Below are 21,592 nucleotides of genomic sequence, written 5' to 3' on the forward strand. Positions count from 1 at the left end.
ATACGAAAAAAATCCCAGGCACCTTTTTAAAGCTTTGGGATTGTGTGGCAGGGGCAGTTCCTTTAGGGGGCGTAATCGGTCAGGGTCCGGTCCAATTACCCCATCTTCCACCACACAGCCGAGGATACAGAGACGGGTTGTGTTGAAGACACATTTGTCTTCGTTGTAGGTTAGATTCAGCTTTAGGGCAGTTTTTAAAAATCTCGCAAGATTTAGATCGTGGTCTTGCTGGTTGTGCCCGCAGATAGTGACATTGTCCAGATAGGGGTAGGTAGCTTGTAGTTTATTCTCGTCAACCATGCGGTCCATCTCACGTTGGAAGACCGAGACCCCATTTGTTACTCCGAAGGGCACTCTGAGAAAATGGTAGAGGCGCCCATTCGCCTCGAAGGCGGTGTATATGCGGTCCTCCGTTCTAATGGGGAGCTGGTGATACGCGGATTTGAGGTCGATAGTCGAGAAGACTCGGTATTGCGCAATCTGGTTGACCATTTCTGATATGCGGGGTAAAGGGTAGGCGTCCAGCTGGGTATAAATATTAACAGTCTGGCTGTCGTCAATTACCATCCGTTTCTTTTCGCTATTTTTAACTATGACTACTTGGGCACGCCACGGGCTGGTACTGCATTCAATAATGCCTTCCCGCAGGAGTCTGTCCACTTCCGCCTTGATAAAGTGTCTGTCTTCCAGACTGTACCGTCTACTTTTGGTCGCTATGGGCCTACAGTTCGGAGCGAGATTAGTGAATAAAGAGGGCGGGCTGATTTTTAAGGTTGATAGGCCACAGACTGTGAGTGGCGGCTGGGACCCGCCATATGCTAGCGTGACACTTTTGTGGTGGCACTGGAAGTCCAGGCCCAAGATTACATTAACACAGAGTTCTGGCATCACGAGGAGTTTAAAATCCTTGTAGTCCGTGCCTTTTAGTCAGTGTTACCACACAGTAGCCCAAAATGTCCGAAGTGTGGGGCTTAGCAGCCATAGCAATTCTGCTCCGTGTAGGGGTTACCGTTAATGAGTGCCGCCGTACCAGGCTAGGGTGGATAAAACTCTCGGTACTCCCACAGTCAATTAAACATTTCGTTAAATTCCCATTTACCTGTATGTCCATCATGGATTTTGTCAACAGGTGTGGCCTGGATTGATCCACCGTGATCGAAGCCACTGTTGGGCCCTGGGCAGCCGTTGAGTCGGGAAAAGATGGCGGATCCCAAGATGGCGGCCCGCACGGCACGCACGAGGCGGTGACGGAGTTGGAAATCGGATTCCCCCTGCAGACTTTGCTAAAATGCCTCTTTTTCTTACATTTGAAGCATGTAGCGTCCTTCGCTGGGCATCGTTGTCTGGGGTGCTTGGCCTGGCCGCAGAAGTAGCATTTCGGGCCTCGAGACATGGCCGCTGTAGTAGGACTCCTGGGTGAACTTCTGTGTGGGGACTACGGCGGCGTAGAGCTGGTCTCAGACATGGATGGGGAAGATGGCTGATTCCAAGATGGCAGCCCCCTCGGCGCGCACGAGGCGGTGAGGGCCGCATGGCCGGAAGAATAAGAGTCAAGAGTTTTTCTGGGCCACGTCCAGCGACCGCGCAGTGGCCACTGCCTTTTTTAAGTCCAGGACCTCCTTCTCCAGCAGTCTCTGCCGGATATAATTCGATTTGAGGCCCGCGATGAAGGAATCGCGGACCAATTCGTCAGAGTACGCGTTGGCCGTCACGGCCTTGCAGTTACAGTCCTGGACCAGGTCCTTTAGACCCTGTAAGAAATCGTCCATTGATTCCTCTGGTCGCTGCCTGCGTGTAGCCAGCAGATGTCTGGCGTACACTTCGTTTACCGGCCTCTGGTATTGGGCCTTCAGGATAGTGATGGCCTCCGTGTAAGAGGTGGCGTCCCGGATGAACGAATAAATCCGATGACTTACGCGAGTAGTCAGTAGACTCAGTTTATCTACCTCGCTAGCGGATGAGGCCCCCGCGAAGAGTTCGAAGCATTTGAGCCAGTGTCCAAATTGATTTGATGCTCCAGCAGAATGTGGATCCAAGTCCAGACGCTCTGGTTTTAGGAGTCGATCCATCCTAGTATTCTTTAGTGATTAAAATTGATGGGCCTTCAATAACCACAAAACTAGAAGTTATAGACTTAAACAAGTTGGCTTTTAATCACTAAGATCAGAGCTAACATCTCAACACGCCGGCTGGTTCACAGGAATGAGTCATACAGATCCTGGGATCTTTATGTAAGAGAAGTCAGGGGCGGAGCCAAGAGCCAAGACCTGGAACCTCCCAGGTTAGTCGGGAAAGAGGAAGTGAAACTATACACAGTGGGGGAGGGTAATATACATGAGTGCAAAACGAATACAGGATCAAGACAAACAGATTTCATTACACTTACCTTCAGCGATTGATGCACAAGGACACCCAGGTCTCGTTGCACTTCCCCTTTTCCCAATCTATTGCCGTTCAGATAATAATCTGTCTTCCTGTTTTTGCCACCAAAGTGGATAACCTCGCATTTATCCACATTATACTGCATCTGCCCAATCACCCAACCTGTCCAAATCATACTGGAGTTTCTCTGCATCCTCCTCACAGCACACATGCCCACCCAGCTTTGTGTCGTCTGCAAACTTGGAGATATTACATCTAGTTCCCTCGTCTAGATCATTTATATATATTGTGAATAGCTGGGGTCCTAGCACCGATCCCTGCGGTACCCCACTAGTCACTGCCTGCCACTCGGAAAAAGACCCGTTTATTCCAACTCTTTGCTTCCTGTCTGCCAACCAGTTCTCTATCCAAGTCAGTACCTTACCCCAATCCCATGTGCTTTAACTTTGCACACCAATCTCTTAAGCGGGACCTTATCGAAAGCCTTCTGAAAGTCCAAATACACCACATCCACTGGTTCTCCTTTATCTATTCTACCAGTCCTCAAAAAATTCCAGTAGATTAGTCAAGCATGATTTGCCTTTTGTAAATTCATGTTGACTTTGTCCGATCCTGTCACTGTTTTCCAAGTGCTCTGCTATTACATCTTTTATAATGGACTGTAGCATTTTCCCCACTACTGATGTCAGGCTTACCGGTCTATAATTCCCCGTATTCTCTCTACCACCTTTTTTAAATAGTGGGGTTACATTAGCTACCCTCCAATCCATGGGAACTATTCCAGAGTCTATAGAATTCAGGCCCTGGGGATTTATCGGCCTTCAATGCCATCAATTTCCCTAACACCATTTCCCTACAAATACTGATTTCATTCAGTTCCTCCCTCTCATTAGACCCTATGTTCCTCGACATCTCTGGAAGGCTCTTTGTGTCCTCCTTTTTGAAGACAGAACCAAAGTATGTATTTAATTGGTCTGCCATTTCTTTGTTCCCCATTATAAATTCCCCTGATTCTGACTGCAAGGGACCTACGCTTGACTTCACCAATCTTTTTCTCTTCACATATCTATAGAAGCTTTTACAGTCAGTTTTTATGTTCCCTGTAAGCTTACTCTCATATTATATTTTCCCCCTCTCAATTAATCCCTTTGTCTTCCTTTGCTGAATCCTAAAACATAGAAACATAGAAGACAGGAGCAGGAGTAGGCCATGCAGCCCTTCGAGCCTGCTCCGCCATTCAATGTGATCATGGCTGATCATCCAAATTCAGTACCCTGTCCCTGCCTTTTCCCCATATCCCTTGATCCCTTCAGCCTCAAGAAACATATCGAACTCTTTCTTGAATATATTTAATGAACTGGCCTCCACCGCCCTCTGTGGCAGAGAATTCCACAGGTTCACAACTCTCTGGGTGAAGAAATTCCTCCTCATTTCAGTCCTAAATGGCTTACCCCTTATCCTTAGACTATGACCCCTGGTTCTGGACTCCCCGGCCATCAGAAACATCCTTCCTGCATCTAGTCTGTCCAGACCTGACAGAATTTTATAGGTTTCGATGAGATCCCCTCTCAATCTTCTAAACTCCAGTGAGTATAAGCCCAATCGACACAATCTCTCCTCATACGTCATTCCTGCCATCCCAGGTATCAGCCTGGTGAATCTTCGCTGCACTCCCTCCATGGCAAGAACGTCCTTCCTCAGGTATGGTGACCAAAACTGCACACAATACTCAAGGTGCGGTCTCACCAAGGCCCTGTACAACTGTAGCAAGACATCCTTGTTCCTGTACTCGAACCCTCTTGCTACGAAGGCCAACATACCATTTGCCTTCTTAACTGCCTGCTGCACCTGCATGCTTACCTTCAGCGACTAGTGCACAAGGACACCCAGGTCTCTTTGCACTTCCCCTTCTCCCAATCTATTGCCATTCAAATAATAATCTGCCTTCCTGTTTTTGCCACCAAAGTTGATAACCTCACATTTATCCACATTATAGTGCATTTGCCATGTTTCTGCCCAATCACCCAACCTGTCCAAATCGTACTGGAGTTTCCCGACAGCCTCCTCGCAGCTTACCCTCCCGCCCAGCTTTGTGTCGTCTGCAAATTTGGAGATATTACATCCAATTCCCTCGTCCAGATCATTAATATATATTGTGAACAGCTGGGGTCCTAGTACCGATCCTTGCGGTACCCCACTAGTCACTGCCTGCCACTCGGAAAATGACCCGTTTATTCCAACTCTTTGCTTTCTGTCCGCCAACCAGTTCTCTATCCAAGTCAATACCTTACCCCCAATCCCATGTGCCTTAATTTTGCACGCTAATCTCTTGTGTGGGACCTTATCGAAAGCCTTCTGAAAGTCCAAATACACCGCATCCACTGGTTCTCCCTTATCTATTTTACCAGTTACATCCTCAAAAAATTCCAGTAGATTAGTTAAGCATGATTTACCTTTTGTAAATCCATGTTGACTTTGTGCGATCCTGTCACTGCTTTCCAAGTGCTCTGCTATTACATCTTTTATAATAGACTCTAGCGTTTTCCCCACTACCGATGTCAGGCTTACCGGTCTATAATTCCCTGCTTTTTCTCTACCACCTTAGCTACCCTCTAATCCATGGGTACCGTTCCAGAGTCTATCGAGTTCTGGAAGATGATCAGTAATGCATCTACTATCTCTCGGGCCACTTCCTTAAGTACCCTGGGATGTAGACCATCAGGCCCTGGGGATTTATCGGCCTTCAGTCCCATCAATTTTCCTAACACCACTTTCCTACAAATAATGATTTCTTTCAGTTCCTCGCTTTCATCAGACCCTATGTTCCCCGGCATCTCTGGGAGGTTATTTGTGTCCTCCTTTGTGAAGACAGAACCAAAGTATGCATTTAGTTGGACTGCCATTTCCTTGTTTCCCATTATAAATTCCCCTGATTCTGACTGTAAGGGACCTACGCTTGACTTCACTAATCTTTTTCTTTTCACATATCTATAAAAGCTTTTACAGTCAGTTTTTATGTTCCTTGCTAGCTTACTCTCATATTCTATTTTCCCTTTCTTAATTAATCCCTTTGTCCTCCTTTGTTGACTCCTAAACTGCTCCCAATCCTCAGGATTATTGCTTTTTCTAGCCAATTTATATGTCCTCTCCTTGGACCTTATGCTATCCCTAATTTCCCTTGTTAGCCACGGTTGAGTCACCTTTTTTGTTTTATTTTTATGCCAAACTGGGATGAACAAATTCTGTAGCTCATCCATTCGGTCTTTGAATGTTTGCCATTGCCTATCCACCGTCAACCCTTTGAGCGCCATTCCCCACTCAATCCTACCCAACTCGCTCCTCAGACCATCGTAGTTTCCTTTATTTAAATTGAGGACCCTTGTCTCTGAGTCAACTACTTCATTCTCCATCTTAATGAAGAATTCGATCATATTATGATCGCTCCAACCTAAGGGGCCTCGTACAACAAGATTGCTAATTAATCCTTTCTCGTTGCATAATACCCAGTCTAAGATGGCCTGATCTCTGGTTGGTTCCTCGACATATTGGTCCAGGAAACCATCCCGTAAACACTCCAGGAATTCCTCCTCCACAGTATTGTTACTAATTTGGTTGGCCCAATCTATATGTAGGTTAAAGTCACCCATGATGACTGCTGTGCCCTTATTGCACGCTTCTTTAATTTCCCTTTTAATGCCATCCCCAACCTCCACCTTACTGTTTGGAGGTCTATATACCACTCCCACTAATGTTTTTTTCCCCTTAGTATTTCTCAATTCTACCCATACAGATTCCACATCATCAGAGCTAATATCCTTCATTACAATTGTATTAATCCCTTCTTTAACCAGTAATGCTACCCCACCTCCCTTTCCTTTTTGCCTATCTTTCCTGAATATCGAATACCCCTGAATGTTGAGTTCCCAGTCTTGGCCATCCTTGAGCCACGTTTCTGTAATCCCAACCAAATCGTATTCGTTTACCTCTATTTGCGCAGCCAATTCATCCACCTTATTACAAATGCTCCTCGCAATGTTTGCCATTGCCTATCCACCATCAACCCTTTAAGTAACGTTTCCCAATCCATCCTAGCCAACTCGTGCCTCATACCATCGTAGTTTCCTTTATTTAAATTCAGGACCCTAGGGGGAAAAATTCAGTTGGTTGCGCCACCCGTTAGCGCCTTAAGAGAGCGCTAAGTGGGGCGCAAACCAACTAGCGCCCGGGCACGGCACTGCCCACGCCTCCCACCAAATTCAGCGGGAGGTTAGTGGTGGCGCTAACCGTTAGCGCTGCGCCGTTGGCGATGATGTCATCAGTGTGCGCAGCGCACCGCTCGCGCCCCGGCCGCGATCTTCGGGAGCGCCCCCTGATTTACCGCCGGATGCCATGTCCGACAGGGTCAGGGTGGCATACCTGCGGCCGGGGAGGCGCAAATTAAAGGCGAGGTGCAGGGCGGCCATTTTTGTTGTTGCCCGCCTGCCGGCACCTGCCTGCGCTCCCGTCCCCGGAACCCGTCCCCCACCCCGCAGAGTGCCGGTTGCGCTCCAAGAGCCCGGCACTTCTCTTGGGTGCCAGGCTCTTTTGTCTGCACTCCCGATCCCAGGGGCCCCAGATTGTGCTGCACAAGGCCCTTCCCATTTAAGAAGGGAAGGCTTGCAATACCGCAGCGCGACGTGCCGCAGCGCCACGATATTCACTCGCAGCGCCCCAAGAGGGAGGCGAGGCGCCTCCAGTAGCGCCCTGCTTCCCTTTGGGGCGCAACCGACCGATTTCCGGCGCGGGGGCGCTAATTTTTCCGGGGAGCTAAAAGTTAGCGCCCCAAACGGGGCTATACTCAATTTCTCCCCCCTAGTCTCTGAGTCAACTACTTCACTCTCCATCTTAATGAAGAATTCTATCATATTATAATCGCTCCTCCCCAAGGGGCCTCGCACAAGATTGCTCATTAATCCTTTCTCATTACATAATACCCAGTATAAGATAGACTCATCTCTAGTTGGTTCCTCGACATATTGGTCCAGGAAACCATCCCATATACACTCTAGGAATTCCTCCTCCACAGTATTGTTACTAATTTGGTTAGCCCAATCTATATGTAAAGTCACCCATGATAACTGCTGTGCCCTTATTGCATGCGTCTCTAATTTCCCATTTAATGCCATCCCCAACCTCAGCATTACTGTTTGGGGGTCTGTATACAACTCCCACTAATGTTTTCTGCCCCACGGTATTTCTCAGCTCTGCCCATAGAGATTCCACATCGTCAGAGCTAATATCCTTCCTTACTACTGTGTTAATCTCCTCTTTAACCAGCAATGCTACCCCACCTCCTTTTCCTTTTTGCCCGTCCTTCCTGAATATTGAATACCCCCGTATGTTGAATTCCTAGCCTTGGTCACCCTGAAGCCATGTCTCCGTAATTCCAATTACATCATTTCCGTTTACATCTATTTGCGCAGCTAATTCATCCACCTTATTACGAATGCTCTTCGCATTAAGACACAAAGCCTTCAGGCTTGTTTTTTTAACACTCTTAGTCCTTTTAGAATTATTATTTACTGTAGCCCTGTTTGATTTACACCCTTGATTTCTCTGCCTTCCACTTTTGTTTTTCTCCTTCCTGTCTTTTGTTTCTATCCTTGCTTCCCTTTCCTCTGTCTCCCTGCACAGGTTCCCAACCCCCTGCCATTTTAGTTTAAACCCTCCCCAACAGCACTAGCAAACACTCCCCCTAGGACATCGGTCCCGGCCCTGCCCGGGTGCAAACCGTCCAGTTTGTACTGGTCCCACCTCCCCCAGAACCGGTTCCAATGTCCCAGGAATTCAAATCCCTTCCCCCTTGCACCATTCCTCTAGCCCTGTATTCATCTGAAATATCCTTCTATTTCTACTCTGACTAGTACGTGGCACTGGTAGCAATCCTGAGATTACTACCTTTGAGGTCCTATTTTTTAATTTACCTCCTACCTCCCTATATTGAGCTTTTAGGACCTCATCCTGTTTTTTACCTATATCGTTGGTACCTATATGCACCACGACAACTGGTTGTTCACCCTCCCCCTCCAGAATGCCCTGCAGTGCTGGAATTAGATTAAAAGTGCCCAAACATGTCGCAACTTTCACAGCTCGCAAACAGGCAGGTCTGCAATGGTGAAGGACTACTGTCCAACTCGCTGCACTACCTAGTCCCTTCATTTCAAAGAAAAATATATGTCTGAATTATAGTTACATTGCATTTTCTGTAAAATTAAAAAACTTCTGTCCAAATTTACATGCATCCTACTTTCTACAAACTTTAAAGAGGGAATTTTGTCATTAATATTCTCTATTTTAAAAATGTTATAGATAAAAAAAAATCATAATTTGTTGAAATTTTGAAGTGTCAACATTATTTGGGGAGTCGAGATGCAGTGAGGAAGGAAACAACTGGCTTAGAAAGCTTTCTTTCAGCAGACGATGAATGAATTAACGTAGTTAAGCACATTGCATCGTTAAAGTCTAAAATTCTCTTGGATAACCATTGTATCCAATGATTTTAACTTGGATCTCAGACTGTCAAGCTCAGTACTTGTCATTTTCCAAAAAGCATATTAGTGATCACTAATTAAAAGAAAATCAAGTGATCTTTTATAATGCAGTATTGGGACACAACAGAGGGAACTTTACCTTATACTTAGCGCCAGTTTATCTGACCTATAAGTGGTTGATGCCAACATCAGCTGACCAAAGAACAAGAAACTTCTGGATAAAAACAAACAGAGGATGCCTATAAAGCCCTTAAATGTCTTAATTAAGCGACTACCTCAGGGAGCTGTTTAGGAACCCGAATTTGGCAGTACGGTTTGTCATCAATCTGGAAACGAATAGGGTCTACTCGCCCTTTCCGATGCCCTCGAGGAACAGTTCGTTCACCCCGCAACCAGTAAAAGCCAACTTCTGGTTCATAATCTGAAACAAGAATAAAAATGTTCTTAAAATTAAAGCGCCAATACACAAATGCAATAATGCTTAAAATGTAATCACTTAGTTGCATCTAGTTCTTCTTGCTAAATATTAATCAATCTAAAATTTCAAAGTACAGAATCTTTCAAGGTGGAAAATGGAATAATTGACATGGTGTAAATTACAAAGAAGTTTCTCCATTTGAGAGTTCGAAGTGGTATTCAATAGGTAGTCTTCTGTACTTAAAAAAAAATGTTATCAGAAATAGAACTGAAACATCTATTTTCCTTCCTGTTCATTCCTTTATTTAAGGAATGCTTACTGAGGATATCACTGTGCTAACAGGTTTGGACAAGTTTATCAAATTATGTAAGTGAGTTCAATTAACACATCCTTCAGATGGTCAAGATTTCTGAAGCACCCCAAATTCTAGGTAGCTTCCCTCAAACTACTAAATGTAGCAACTCATCCACATCAGTCCCCTTAATGCTGCAACCAGCACCAACTCTTTAAAAACAAAACTAAAAGGATGTATTTTTCATGAGGAACTGAGTGACATACATATGTCAAGTTACGTTCCAGTATTTACTTTTTTTGGTCTTCATGTAAAAAATTGAGAATCTTGATTATGAGTACTGCTTTGAAACAGTCATTTTACACAGGTTTAAAAAGCTACTATCCATCACTTTTGTAATTTAATCACTCCTGCCCTCCACCCTATCACAGACCGCTCCCTTTTGTTTTTTCCCTGGCTTGAAAGCTGTTCATCTCTAACTTCTTCCAGTTCTGATGAAAGGTCATCGACCTAAAAGGTTAACTCTGTTTCTCTAGATGCTGCCTGACCTGCTGAGTATTTCCAGCATTTTCTGTTTTTATTTCAGATTTCCAGCATCTGCTGTATTCTGCTTTTGTTTTAAGGGATTGAAATAGTAAACTACAAGCGTGGGAGCTGTTAACTATCAGTGCGATTTAGGGTCAGGGTTAGGAAACGCTATGACGAACATGTTGTCAATAGGAGAACGTAGTGGTTCCTGACAATGTGACTGAGCTGCATCATCGATGATGACACAGCCACTATTGAAACTACGCGATTTAGGGGTTATGGTTAGGAATGGTGGTTATGGTTAGAAGCTGCTATAGTCAACGCCAATGTTACTGGACGCAATCATACAAAAGTGTACCAGCCACAATACTGCCACCAAACAAGTTCAGATGTTTTATCGACACCTGTTGAACCTTCTTAAAAGAATCTTGGCTACTTAGTTAGGCTTGAAGACCTTGGTCTATTTACTTTAGAGCAGCGTGGACTTAGAGGTGATCTGATGAGAGGTCTATGAAATAATGAAAGGGCTGGATCATTCAGTACTAGGACCACTGCTGTTTTTTGATATACATGAATGACTTGGGACTTGAGATACAGGGCAGAATTTTAAAATTTGCAGATGACATGAAACTAGAATGTGTAGTAAATAGTGAGGAAGATAGTAATATACTTCAAGAGAACATAGAAAAGCTGGTGGAATTCAATGCAGAAAAGTGAGAGGTGATACATTTTGGTAAGAAGAATGAGTAGAGACAATACATGCTAAATGGTACAATTTTAAAGGTGGTGTAAGAACAGAGACCTGGGGGTGTTTATGCACAAATCTTTGAAGGTGGCAGGACAGGCTAATAAAGCAGTTAATAAAGCAAATGGGATCCTGAGCTTTATAAATTGAGGCATAGAATACAAAAGCCAGGAAGCTATGCTAAACCTGTACAAAAACACTAGCTTGGCTCCAGCTGGAGTAGTGTGTCCAATTCTGGGCACTACACTTTAGGAAGGCCATGAAAGCTTTGGAGAGGGTACATAAGAGATTTACTAGAATGGTTCCAGGGATGATCACTATCACTAGAGAGAAAATACTAGGCAAACTAATGGGACTAAAGGTGGACAACTCCCCTGGACCCGATGGCGTGCATCCTAGAGTCTTAAAAGAGGTGGCTGCAGAGATAGTGGATGCATTGGTTGCAATCTACCAAAATTCCCTGGATTCTGGAGAGGTCCCAGCAGACTGGAAAACTGCAAATGTAACACCCCGATTTAAGAAAGGAGACAGAAAGCAGGCAACTATCGACCAGTTAGCCTAACATCTGTCATTGGGAAAATGCTGGAGTCCATCAGTAAGGTAGAGATAGCAGGACATTTAGAAAATCATAATATAGTCAAGCAGAGTCAGCATGGTTTTATGTAAGGGAAATCATGTTTGCCAAATTTGCTGGAGTTCTTTGAGAATGTAACGAGCCAGGTGGATAAAGGAGAACCAGTAGATGTGGTGTATTTGGATTTCCAGAAGGCATTCGATAAGGTGCCACATAAAAGGTTACTGCACAAGATAAGAGCTCACGGGGTTGGGGGTAATATATTAGCATGGATAGAGGATTGGCTAACTAACAGAAAACAGAGAGTCGAGATAAATGGGTCATTTTCAGGTTGGCAAATTGTAACTAATGGGGTGCCGCAGGGATCAGGCTGGAGCCTCAACTATTTACAATCTATATTAATGACTTGGATGAAGGGACTGAGTGTTGCTGATGATACAAAGATAGGTGGGAAAGCAAATTGTGTGGAGGACGCATCCAAAGGGATATAGATAGGCTAAGTGAGTGGGCAAAAATCTGGCAGATGGAGTTTAATGTGGGAAAATGCGAGGTTATCCACTTTGGTAGGAAAAATAAAAAAGCAAATTATTATTTAAATGGAGGGAGATTACAAAATGCTGAGGTACAGAGGGATCTGGGGGTCCTTGTACATGAATCACAAAAAGTTAGCATGCAGGTACAGCAAGTAATTAGGAAGGCAAATGGCGTCTTGGCCTTTATTGCAAAGGGAATGAAGTATAAAAGTAGGGAAGTCCTGTTACACCTGGAGTACTGCGTACAGTTTTGGTCTCCTCATTTATGGAAGGATATACTTGCATTGGAGGCAGTTCAGAGAAGGTTCACGGGGTTGATTCCGGAGATGAAGGGGTTATCTTATTAAGAAAGGTTGAGCAGGTTGGGCCTATTTGGAGTTTAGAAGAATGAGAGGGGATCTTATTGAAACATCTAAGATTCTGAAGGGGCTTGACAGGGTAGATGCAGAGAGGATGTTTCCCCTCGTGGGGGAATCTAGAACCAGGGGGCATAATTTCCGAATAAGGGGGCACCCTTTTAAATCGGAAATGAGGAGGAATTTCTTCTCTCAGAGGGTTGTAAATCTGTGGAATTCTCTTCCCCAGAGAGCTGTGGAGGCTGGGTCATTGAATATATTTAAGGTGGAGATAGACAGATTTTTGAACGATAAGGGAGTCAAGGGTTATGGAGAGCAGGCAGGGAAGTGGAGTTGAGGCCAAGATCAGATCAGCCATGATCTTATTGAATGGCAGAGCAGGCTCGAGGGGCCAAATGACCTACTGCTGCTCCTATGTCTTATGAGAGATTAGTTATGTGGATAAACTGGAGAAGCTGGGGTTGTTCTCCTTAGAGCACAGCAGGCTAAGGAGTCAATAACCAGAGGGCACAATTTAAGGTGATTGGCAAAAGAACCAGGTGACCTGAGGGGAAAAAAAATTACGCAACTAATGGTTAGGATTTGGAATGCACTACCTGATAGGGTGGTGGAAATAGACTCAATAGCAGCCTTCAAAAGGGAACTGGATAAAAAGTTGAAGGAGAAATAATTGCAGGGATAGGGGAAAGAGCTGGGGAGTGGGGCTAACTGGTTCTTCAAAAGAGCCAGCGCAGATTCGATGGGATAAATGCCCTCTTTCCATGCTGTACTATTCTATGATAGCATGCCTAATGAGATTATTCCAGTGTAACTGATTGGGAAGGACATGCAGATGAGTTTAAACTATAAATAGAAAATGCTGGTGATACTCAGCAGGCCAGGCAGCATCTGTGGAGAAAGAAACAGGGTTAATGTTTCAGGCTGGTGATCTTTCTTCAGAACTGGAAAATGTTAACAGATGCAACAGGTTTTAAGCATCGCCCGTAATATCGCCTGACTCTGCCCCTGCCTCAGCTCATCTGCCGCTGAAACCCTCATCCATGCGTTTGTTACCTCTAGACTTGACTATTCCAACTCACTGTTGGCTGGACTCCCATCTTTCACACTCCATAAACTTAAGCTCATCCAAAACTCTGCTGCTCGTATCCTAACTCGCACCAAGTCCCGTTCACCCATCACCCTTGAGCTCACGGACCTACATTGGTCTAGATTGAGCAACGCCTCAATTTTAAACTCGTCATCCTTGTTTTCAAATTCTCAACAGCCTCACCCCTCCCCATCTCTGTAACCTCCTCCAGCCCGAGATATCTGCGCTCCTCCAATTCTGACCTCTTGCGCATCCCCGATTTTAATGGGTCCACCATTGGTTGCCGTGCCTTTAGCTGCCGAAGCCCTAAGCTCTCCACTCCCTTTCCTCCTTTAAGATGCTCCTTAAAACCTACCTCTTTCATTTGCTCTGATATCTCATGTGGTTCGGTGTCATAAATTTTATTTGGTAACACTCCTGTGAAGTGCCTTGGGATGTATTACGTTAAAGGTGCTATACAAATGCAAGTTGTTGTTGTAAACAAGCAGAGGCAGGGAAAGGGAAGGTCTGTGATGGGGTGAAAGGTAGGAGAGATTAAATGAACAGCAGAATCATTACCAGCACCTGCTGTCTGAAAATATGGGAGCAATGGTTATGATGTGAAATTGTTGAACTCTAAGGTTGTAAAGTGCCTAACTGTTGAGCTTCATCTCCTCCCTTCCCACCATCCAGGGCACCAAACACTCCTTCTGGGTGAAACAGCGATTTATTTGTACTTTTCAAATTAATACAGTCTTCGCTGCTCACAATGTGGTCTCCTCTGCATTGGGGAGACCAAACACAGATTGGGTGATCACTTTGCTGAACACCTGTTTAGTCCGCAATCGTGACCCACTCTGTCCTCAGCCTCCTACACTGCTTCATTGAAGCACAAGGAACAGCACCCCATCTTTCAATTAGGTGCTTTACAAGTTTCTGGACTCAACATCAAGCTCAACAATTTCAGGTCCTAACCGCTACTCCCATTTTGTCAGACAGCAGGTGCTGGTAATGATTCTGCTGTTCATTTAATCTCTGCCTTCCACCCTAGAAAGAAAGACTTGCATTTATATAGCGCCTTTCACAACCACAGGACATCTCAAAGCACTTTACAGCCAATGAAGTACTTTTGAAGTGGAGTCACTGTTGTAATGTGGGAAACACAGCAGCCAATTTGCACACAGCAAGGTCCCACAAACAGCAATGTGCTAATGACCAGATGTTTTTTTTTAATGTTGGTTGAGGGATAAATATTGGCCAGGACACCGGGAATAACTCCCCTGCTCCTCTTTGAAATAGTACCATGGGATCTTTTACGTCCACCTGAGAGCGCAGATGGGGCCTCGGTTTAATGTTTCATCCGAAAGACAGCACCTCAGCACTACACTGGAGTGTCAGCCTAGCTTTATGTGCTCAATGTGGGACTTGAACTCACAACCTTCTGACTCAGAGGCAAGTGTGCTACCAACTGAGCTACAGCTGACACTAATTCAGACCATCCCTTTTGTCCTTTCCTCCCCTCCCCCCTTTCCCTGCCTCTGTACTTGCTTAAAACCTGTTATGTCTCGAACACTTTCCAGTTCTGACGAAAGGTCATCGACCTGAAACAGTAACTGTTTCCCTTTCCATAGATGCTGCCTGGCCTGCTGAGTATTTGCAGCATTTTCTGTTTTTATTCCAGATTTCCAGCATCCACAGTATTTTGTCTTTATATCTGAGTTTATACAATGTAACAGTAGGAATAGACTGGCTGTTAGGCAGTTCTTCTTTTCCAAGAGAATTGAGGGCCCTGGAATACACTGCCAGCTGGTGTGGTGGGTGCTGACTCTGTTCGCCTTCAAGAGGGAGCTGGACTGGTTTTTGACTGGGGCAGAGATCGCATCATATAGAAATTTTCTTTATAAATCACACTTGATCCATGTGATCTCCTGGGCTGGTTTCAATGGCCTGAAGCGATAAGAATATTCTAGATTATTTTTCCCTTATTGGACCTGTCATTTTTGCCTCTCCCAGGAGATTACAAGGCTGGGTAGGAAATGTTTAATTATGATACTCCAGCCATCATGGTGTGTGGGGCAGGCCTGACGGACCAGCTGGTCTTTCACTGCCAGTCCATTTCCTGTGTCCCGATGAAACACATTCAGTATGTCGGTCTCAGTCTGCGCCGTGTTTTGGCCGGCAGCGAGATATATGCCAAGGAGACGGCGCTGTGAAGGGAGAGTTATCTGTGAGTCAGGCCGGCCTCAGAACGAGCGGCGCGAAGGGCGGGTCCTTACCCAGGCTGGAGGCGCCAAGCAGCGGGTTGCGCTCTGCCAGGGCGCTGACGAGTCGGGGCACCAGGCTGCCGAGGAGAGGCAGCGCCGACTGCTCCCTCTCCCGGTACAGGAATGGCCGCCGCTTCTTCAGGTAGAAATTCTCCTGCAAAACAGCCTCGCAGACCAGCGACTTCAGCTCGCCGAGTTCCAGGGCGGCGGCACCAGCCATCAGCCGGCCGGGGAGCCCCGGCACCAAGGCGGTCTTGGTGAAGCACTGGTACCACCTATCCACGTCCATGGCCAACGTCTGCGGGTAAACGACGTACTTGAGCCGCTGGATCTTGGTCAGGAGCCGGATCTTCTCGGCCGCCGCAGGGGAGCCGTGAACCCGCTGGAAGAACTCTTCTTCCCTCCGCTTCTGAGCCGATTTGCTCTTGGCGGTCCGGGACGGGAGGACGGGCGGGTAATGGGGGCCGGGGGAGACCGCCGGCTCCGTGCCCAGCCCCGCGGGCCCGCCCTTCAAACACGCCGCGAGCACCAACGGCAACCGGCCACGCACGGCCATCGTCCGCTCGGCCTGGGGAGGGGGCGGGGGGGAGAGAGAGAAAACAGCGCGGCGGCACAACTGTCCAATGAAAACATCCCAGTCCCGCACGGTGACCAATCGTTGAAGAGTATCAGGGCGGGACTCGCACTCGAATGTGAATGAGAAGCAAAGCAGGCGCTTCCTTCTTCGCGGCAGATTCGACAGTTTTTTTTAATTAAAGGACGCTGGTTGTTTTTGTACATTACTAAGGAGTTCTTGCTAAATAACTCGGCCCTAGTTATTATTGTACTTTTTAAAAAGTAAAAAATCGTTTTTTTTAAATTTAATTCTCAGATGTGGGTGTCACTGGCAAAGCTGCATTATTGCCCATCCCTAGTTGCACTGAGCAGGTGGTGGTGGGTGGACCTTTTTGAATCACTACAGTGAAGGGGTATTCTTTGTAGCGGTTTGATACAACTGACTGGTTTGCTAGGCAATCTCAAGGGCAATTAAGAGTCAACTACGTTGGGGTAGGACTGGAGTCACATGTAGACCAGACCGAGTAAGGGTGGCAGGTTTCCTCTTCTAAAGGACATTACATTAGTTGAACCAGTTGGGTTTTTACATCAATCCAACAGCTTTTAAAGTAAAAGGTCACTTTTATGATGCCCGCTCAAATTATGTTTAATGATTTACATTATAACATATTTACACCTCCCTCAGGGTTGTGGTGATTTGAAAACATTCCAATATCAGGAGTGGTACAAGTTGCACACAGTTTGGAGATGTGGCTGTTGTTCAGGGTAAGTAAATTAAGGCAAGCACATCAACATTAATAATTTGTGTATAGCCTTGCTTCGTAGTTGATCAAATTTTGATTTCCCCTTGGACGTAAGACACATTTATGCCATGGGAGTTCAGTTGCTTAGAGCAATGCAGAGCGGGCACACCCAAGATACACAAAAAAAAGCAAACAAACAGTTGTCGCAAAAAAAAGCAAATTATAAAGCAAGCATAAATTGAAATAATTAATTACGGTCTTCCACTCTCAATCTGCCTGATTTTGAAGCAGGTCGACGGGGGGAGGGTGGTGGGGGGTAATGTGTAAAATTGTACAGTACTGCTTCACTGCTACTTCCGGATTTTCCACCAGAAGTGATGGCAGTAGTTGAAAATGTCCAGCCAAATATGGGTGAGTGTATTCAATGTGGGTGGTAGTGGCAGGATGGCATCATGCTTCATATTTTTGTCCGTTACCAACATAGCAATGCTGGACACAAGCGATACCAGCATTTATTGGTGTCCCATGTTACTATGGCGGAAGGTAGTGTGTTAGAATATTTTAACACTTTAAATGTAAGAAAGTAGCCAGGCATCCCGGCTTACTTTGCATCAGCAGCAGAAGGGGGAGAGATCGATTTATGTCTCTTGTGTGTGAACAAAAGACAGTTTGGAGACTCAAAGACAGAGAATAGATAAGAAAGCTGGTTGCTAGGAGACCCACATACCCAACATGGAAAACTGCTCTCATTTGTAGTATTTGAGTACTTTGATTACATAGTCTTCAGTATTCCTGAGAGGAAAGCCTGTTCTACAACCAGATAGAGAATGAAGCAGCCGCAGTATGGCACCTGTGAAGTTGGGTAACACAAGTCAGCATGGGAGTGGGAATGACGACTAAGATAGGAACAGAGCTGTGTATGGGCAGCCGAATAGTATAAAGTTAGAGCGCTCTCTGGACAGTCAGAAGTCCATGGGGGAAAAATTCGATTGCTTTGTGCCTCCCCTTAAACAGGGTGCTAATGGGGCACAAAGCAACTAGCGCCCGGGCGCGGCGATGTTTGCGCTGCTCGCGAAATTGACCAAACATTTTGCGGCGGCGCAAAACACTACCGCCATGATCTCCTGCGCCCGCAGATCGTGACGTCAGTCGAGCGTGTAGCGCCCCGGACCGGATATTGAATGATGCCCCCTGCCTTTCCACCTGCTGTTAACAATGACAGGTTGAGGGGACCGTTCTGCAGTCGGGAAGGGACTGGAGGAGCGCTAATTAAAGCTGACCGCTTCCTGCCTTTTTTTGTCGGTGACATTTTTGCACCACGCATTCTGAGAGAGAGAGAGACTTCTGAAGAGATTCAACGCTGTGTGAAGGATTTTGGGTACTGAGCAGCACTTTGCAGGTTCATTTTGATTTGACGTTCTTTGCATCGATTTAGAAGCGACTATGGGGACTGCACTCTTGGCTCTTACCAGCAGAATTGAAGTACAGGTCTCTCCAGGCTGAAATTCAAGGCTGCAATGATCAGGGTGTGGATGGAGAGCAAGATCGACCCTCCCCTTTAAGAACTGGCCGGCGCCCGTGTGTCTGTGTTCCATTGCTGACTGACATCACATGAGCTTTACCAGCGCTCTGAGGTAGCGCCTCGCTCCTCGGTGTTAGCGCCTTAAGAGAGGTGTGTAGCAGCTGATTTAGCGCTCCAATCACCTCCAGGGGCGATAAAAGCCAAGTTTGCAGTCGGAGGCAATAATTAGCGCCAGGCGCTAAACTTTATGCCTGGCCAATAATTGCGCCCCAAACGGGGCGATACCGAATTTCTCCCCCCATTTGCCTTAACGTTACCCCACGAAGGTGCAAGTCTGATCACCTTGAACTTTGTGGAGAAAACCGGTTATTAATATTGTATTAATTGCTTGTCATTTAATGTAATCCTGTAGAACAGCTGTAGAAGAACAATACTTTTATTAGTCAATATATATTAAAGCTTGTTGTTTAAAACCACTCGGGCCTGAATCATGCGGAAGTTATTGTTGCAGGACTACCAAGCCTATGTTGCGACTGTAACCACGGGAAATCTGCTAACAAAGGGTATTTAAATTTTAATAGGCCCCCCTCCAGGAATGCAATTGCTATTCGGCCAATTGGTGGTTGTAATGAAAAATGTGAACTTGACTGGGGGAAAAAAAATAGAAGATTGTGTATTTTGTAATGTTGAAGTTTTGGCTCAAGCAGTCCATAAAGGGAAAAAATATCTTCTGTTTTTAAAAGAAAAACAGCACCTTTATTGTTGTCATTTCAGTCCAGCTCCACAATGATTTCATCCTCATCTACTGCTAGTCAGGCCCTAAGCCCTGGAATTCCCTCCCTAAACCTCTCTGCCTTTCTACCTCTCTCTCCTTTAAGACGCTTCTTTAAAACCTACATCTTTCACCTGTCCTAATGTCCCCTTATGTGGCTCGGTGTCAAATTTTGTTTGATAACGCTCCTGTGAAGTGCCTTGGGATGTTTTACTAAGTTAAAGGCGCTTCTTAAATGCAAGTTGTTGGGGGAGAAATTCATTATAGCCCAGGCATGGCCGGTAACTTTTGAAAAGTTTGAGAATTAGCGCCAGGTGCTAATGCTTCAGACTACACACAAAATTAAGTCTCATTGCACAAAGAAAGTATTGGATCGCTAAATCAAGTGCTAATGGCCTAGCTCAGTGGCGTTAAACTCGAAGTGCTGACCAGTATCGGGTGCAGTCCAATCACAAGTCATCATTGCCACAGGCTCTTTCCAGTTCTTGAAGGAAGATGCTGCAGATCCTCATTCTCATCATTGCTGGCTGTGCAGCCATCTCAGCCAGCAGCAGCAGGTCAAGGAGAAGGACCTGGACGACTCGAGCAGCCGTAATGATGGCAGATCAACGCCCCAGGGAGAGAGCCCGCAGATTCTGCAACCATGCATTGGAGGCGTTGGTGTTCACAGTGGAAAGATGGAGGGCAGTGCTCTACCTGGCAAGTGGCAGGAGGCCCTCGCCACAAGTCTACCGCACCATGTGGAGGGAGGTAGCCCAGCACGTCTCGGGCAGCACTGTGGTCCCCGGGACCCACACACAGTGCAGGAAGAAATTTAATGACCTCACTTGGGTAGTTAGGGTGAGTTAATGCTTCAACAAATGCTACATACCACCATCTGAACCACAGTGTGCACACAATGCCCAAAGCACCACACCCCCCAGCACTCACCCACCAACAATCTCTACCTACCAACATTCACACCCACATCTCACACCTTGCACACAATGACCGCTATTCAACTATGGCAGGCACATCACCCAAAGTCATTGCTCCACAATCTCACACACTTTCCTTTCTCTTCTCTTGCAGGCCAAGGTGGCTCACAACAGGAGGGAGCAGGAGCGCACAGGCGGGGGACAAGTTGACACCCAACCACTGTCTGAGCTGGAGACTCGAGTGCTGCACATTATTGGGCGCCAGGTGGTGGGCGCCGTGGCAACCGGCGATGTTGACCCCCCTTGGGGACAACAATGGTATGTTCATCCCTACTCCTTCTTCTCACATCCCACTTCCCCTTCACCCCACAAGCGTTTCGCACTTTCCAGCTAATCATGCTGTATGCATGCATTTCTCCCTTCCTGCACCCTCCCCTTACCTTAACTGACTCTTGTGCCTTTATGCTTTCAGATAATGAGCAAGCACCTGAGCAGCCTGTCCCTGAGGGTATCGTTGATATGATAGAATTCTTCATTAAGATGGAGAGTGAAGTAGTTGACTCAGAGACTAGGGTCCTGAATTTAAATAAAGGAAACTATGATGGTATGAGGTGCGAGTTGGGTAGGATTGATTGGGGAATGTTACTCAAAGGGTTGACGGTGGATAGGCAATGGCAAACATTCAAAGATCACATGGATGAACTACAGAATTTGTTCATCCCTGTTTGGCATAAAAATAAAACAAAAAAGGTGACTCAACCGTGGCTAACAAGGGAAATTAGGGATAGCATAAGATCCAAGGAGAAGACATAAATTGGCCAGAAAAAGCAGTAAACCTGAGGACTGGGAGCAGTTTAGGATTCAGCAAAGGAGGACAAAGGGATTAATTAAAAGGGGGAAAATAGAGTATGAGAGTAAGCTTGCAAGGAACATAAAAACTGACTGTAAAAGCTTTTATAGATATGTGAAGAGAAAAAGATTGGTGAAGTCAAGCATAGGTCCCTTGCATTCAGAATCAGGGGAATATATAATGGGGAACAAAGAAATGGCAGACCAATTAAATACATACTTTGGTTCTGTCTTCACAAAGGAGGACACAAATAGCCTTCCAGAGATGTCGGGGAACATAGGGTCTAATGAGAGGGAGGAACTGAAAGAAATCAGTATTTGTAGGGAAATGGTGTTAGGGAAATTGACGGGATTGAAGGCCGATAAATCCCCAGGGCCTGATAATCTACAACCTAGGGTACTTAAGGAAGTGGCCCTAGAAATAGTAGATGCATTGCTGGTCATCTTCCAAAATTCGATAGACTCTGGAACAGTTCCCATGGATTGGAGGGTAGCTAATGTTACCCCACTATTCAAAAAAGGTGGTGGAGAGAAAGCGGGGAATTA

At 45.8% G+C, this 21,592-nt stretch overlaps 1 protein-coding gene across 1 annotated transcript in view; it reads right to left on the bottom strand.

Moving 5' to 3' along the window:
• mrps30 (mitochondrial ribosomal protein S30) overlaps positions 1–16,280 on the bottom strand; it is a 28,203-nt gene extending 11,923 nt beyond the window's left edge. Inside the window, exons 1-2 of the mRNA XM_085972649.1 lie at positions 15,701–16,280; positions 9,188–9,333 (exon numbers count right to left, since the gene is read on the bottom strand). Coding sequence (XP_085828775.1) covers positions 9,188–9,333; positions 15,701–16,244 — 690 coding nt within the window. The 5' untranslated portion in view covers positions 16,245–16,280. The remainder of the gene's footprint in view (positions 1–9,187; positions 9,334–15,700) is intronic.
• Between the last annotated feature and the right edge of the window lie 5,312 nt (positions 16,281–21,592).

This window comes from Somniosus microcephalus, chromosome 2, assembly GCF_052327205.1.
Source record: "Somniosus microcephalus isolate GS21.2 chromosome 2, FLI_Smic_1.0, whole genome shotgun sequence".
Classification (NCBI taxonomy): domain Eukaryota; kingdom Metazoa; phylum Chordata; class Chondrichthyes; order Squaliformes; family Somniosidae; genus Somniosus; species Somniosus microcephalus.